This window comes from Tasmannia lanceolata, unplaced genomic scaffold (genome assembly GCF_043159265.1).
Source record: "Tasmannia lanceolata isolate RefF3 unplaced genomic scaffold, GAP_Taslan_0.1 ptg000023l, whole genome shotgun sequence".
Taxonomy (NCBI): domain Eukaryota; kingdom Viridiplantae; phylum Streptophyta; class Magnoliopsida; order Canellales; family Winteraceae; genus Tasmannia; species Tasmannia lanceolata.
This window is the reverse complement of record NW_027518700.1, coordinates 19,747,620-19,751,053: the sequence shown is the minus strand read 5'-3', so window position 1 is coordinate 19,751,053 and position 3,434 is coordinate 19,747,620. Positions and strand designations below refer to the sequence as shown.

The window sequence follows — 3,434 nt, the reverse complement described above, 5'->3', positions numbered from 1 at the left end:
TCTTCTTTTTAGGATTTATTTTTAGGCATTTCTTGGGCTATTTTCCTGAATTTTTTATTCTGAACCATCTATATGGTGTCTGCAAAATAAAACAAGGTTAGTTAAGCCATTTCATAAAAATTGAAGAGAGGAGACACTATATAAGAGCAAATTTCATGTGCATTGCATACAGATTTCTTACTTCTCACCCTCAGACAAGAAAACTTGTACTTCACTCGCTTTCTCTTAGAATTCTCAAGATTGTTCTTCTTCTTATATTACCATTTCTTATTATGCTGATGGGCCATGTGTATGTTGTATTTTTAGGTATAACAAATGGATCCATCTATTGACGAAGTACATGTAAATGGTTTAATTGAGGAAGATGAGTTTAATCTCAACGATGATAATTTAGTATGGGATGGGTTTAATCTCAATGATGATGATCTAGTATGGGAGGCTACTGATGGGAAAGAAGGAGATGAGGGTTGTAGTCATACAGTTACTACTCCCAACGAGGTTGTCGGCGAGGATAGTACTGTGAATAAGCCGTTTGAGGATCAGATTTTTCAAACTTGGGAAGCTGCATATGAGTTCTACAATGCTTATGCATATGGCACTGGTTTTGGACTACGAAAATCTAGTACTACCATCTCAAATTTAACAAAGACGGTGATATCTAGAACGTTTGTATGTAACAAAGAGGGGGAGAAAAAAGCTAAGGAGAAGAAAGATGATGTTAATGAGTTGAGGGAGCGTCGCCTTGCCAGGATGAATTGTAAAGCGAGGATGATCATCAAGTTGAGAGATAAACAGTGGAAAGTTACAACTTTTGACGACAACCATTCTCATGAGCTTACTTCCCCACTTAAAAGGCAAATGCTTCATTCACATAGTCAGTTCCATAAAAACAAAAGCTGTAAGAATTTGATTGAAGAGCTCAGTGGAAGCAATTTCAAGCCTGGTCAGATAAAAAATGCCATTAACTCTACTTCCAATGCTCCCATCGTCTCAACAAATCAAGTTATTGCCCATTTGAGGGCACTTAGGGAGAACAATATGGGTAAAGAAGCGGTGACAATGGCGAATCATTTCCAAAAGAGAAAGTCTGAAGACCCGAACATCTATTTTGAGTTGGAGTTAGACGCGAATGGGACTTTGCGTTCGATGTTCTGGGCTGATTCCAGGGCGAGAGAAGCATACCTTACGTTTAGTGATGTGATCATATTTGACGTGACTTATAAAACGAACAGGTTTAAAATGCCGTTTGCACCTTTCACTGGAGTTAACCATAACAGGCAGTCGACTTTATTTGGATGTGCACTTCTTGCCAACGAGACAGAGGAGACTTTCACCTGGTTATTTGAGCAATGGCTCACGTGTATGTTGGTAAAGCTCCAGGTGCTATAATAACTGATATGGACGAGGCTATGCGAAATGCAATTAGAAAAGTATTTCCACATACCAGGCATCGGTTTTGTTCGTGGCACATAAAGAAGCATCTCCTTGAGCATGTTGCGAACATGAGAGATGCCGACATTGAGTTCTACAAGGATTACAATCACCGGTTTTACAGGAGGGAAATAGAGGAATCTGAGACAGAATGGAAAACTTTGGTTGGTAAATATAATATTGATGAAAGTCATTGGTTAGGAAAAATGTGGGATCTCCGTGAGCATTGGGTCCCCGCCTATTGGAAAGACACATTCACAGCAGGAATGACATCTAGTCAACAGAGTGAAAGCATAAATTCTTTCTTTGATGGTTATGTTAACCAGAACACCTTCTTAATTGAATTCTTGGGTTAATACGATAAGGCACTAGTTGAGCGGCGTAAAGCTGAATCCGAAGAAGATTTTAAGTCTACACATACAATTGCCAAAATGAACACAACCAGCCAATTGGAACTAAAGGCTGGAGAATTCTACACGAAGAAGATATTCACCATATTCCAAGATGAGATGATGGGTAATTTTGCCTTATGGAAAGACAAGTTGGGAAAGAACGGTAATGTTGTGGAATACAGTATAGGAATTAGGACAGATGACAAGAAGAAATACTTCAGGGTTCTGTTTGACAATTCTAACGATGTAACTGCAACATGTCAATGTGCTAAATTTGAGAGGGAAGGAATATTATGCAGACATATCCTTCACGTTATGGATAGAAAGCAAGTACCTACTATCCCCAAACGCTATTTATTAAAGAGATGGTCAATTGATGCAAGGTATCGAGCTGGGGGCACAACATCTGTAACCCAAAGAGATACTATTGGCGTGAATGGACTGAAGATGTGGTGTCTAATGTCAACATGGCAGCAACTGATTGAAAAAGTTGGTAATGACAAGATTCTCTTCAAGAAGATGACTGATTTTTGTACGGAGCTTGCTGTAGAAGTTGAAAAGAAGGAGAAGGAGATTGTCTCTCCGCAGACTGACTTGGCAACATTTGATAGCCAAGTGCAGTCAAACATTGGTCTCAGTCAAATACCTGAGTCAAACATTGGTCCCAGTCAAATACCTCAGTCAAACATTGATTCCAGCCAAATACCTGGGTTTACAATTCGCGACCCCGAAGTTGTAAGGATGAAGGGCAGGCCCAAGCGTGCAACACGTCATGTATCTAGCATAGAGGCTGCTCAAGCAAACAAAAAACAACGCCAGTGCTCAAGATGTGGGGGATATGAACATTACAGAACAAGCTGTCAAAAGAGGACTAAGGTTTGGAAACGTTATTATTGCTCTTGTCATTTTATTATGCTCCGCTTTTTTTCTTATTGATTTAAATCTCTATTATTGTGCTTGCTAATAGGTGCCTGCAAATCAGCAGCAAAATGCCGATAACCAAGATGGAAATGAGTAAGATAAAGAGAGTTAGACACTTGCTTTCTAGATGAAGGTGCCATTTCTCACTGCCCATTTTCACTATTTGTTACATAAGTTTAAATCACGAGTCCTTGGATTATGGGTGTTTTTCTCATTGCCCATTGTCATTTAAAAAAGTTTACATCATTTACAAGAAATTTTAAATCGTCATTTAAAAAAAAAACATCATTTAGAAGGTGCCATTTCTCACTGCCCATTGTCACTAACTTGGTGTTTTTTTTGTTTTTGTTTTTTTTGTGGACCCACTATCGATCGTTCATTTGGTGCGATGAATATCGGTTGTACCTGCATTTGCTGCATGTTGGGCTTCATTCTGATTATGGCAGCTGTGATTCTTTGGTTTTTGAAGCTGTAATATCGGATGGTAGGCATTGCTGGGATGTTATTTTGCATGTTGACATCACTATGTAGTATTTCTGATGTGTGGTATTTTAGAAAGAAACTATTTTGAATTGTTATTGGCTATAGAAGATAGGCCCAACCCCATTTGGATGAAACTTTGTTACTGTATGAATGAGAGTTCTATTATATCATATCGTTTGGCTTTTAAGTTGAGCTGTCTTTTCCCTT

General features: G+C 38.7%; 1 protein-coding gene across 1 annotated transcript; it reads left to right on the top strand.

Moving 5' to 3' along the window:
• The first annotated feature begins 315 nt into the window (after positions 1 to 315).
• On the top strand, positions 316 to 1,389 carry LOC143855920 (protein FAR1-RELATED SEQUENCE 5-like). Its single transcript, XM_077365969.1, has one exon. The coding sequence runs from the start codon at positions 316 to 318 to the stop codon at positions 1,387 to 1,389; it is 1,074 nt and encodes a 357-aa protein (XP_077222084.1).
• Positions 1,390 to 3,434: the final 2,045 nt, after the last annotated feature.

Bases quoted from the DNA above. Each gene is read 5' to 3' on its own strand.
- LOC143855920 (XM_077365969.1), top strand. From the start codon at position 316: ATGGATCCATCTATTGACGAAGTACATGTAAATGGTTTAATTGAGGAA.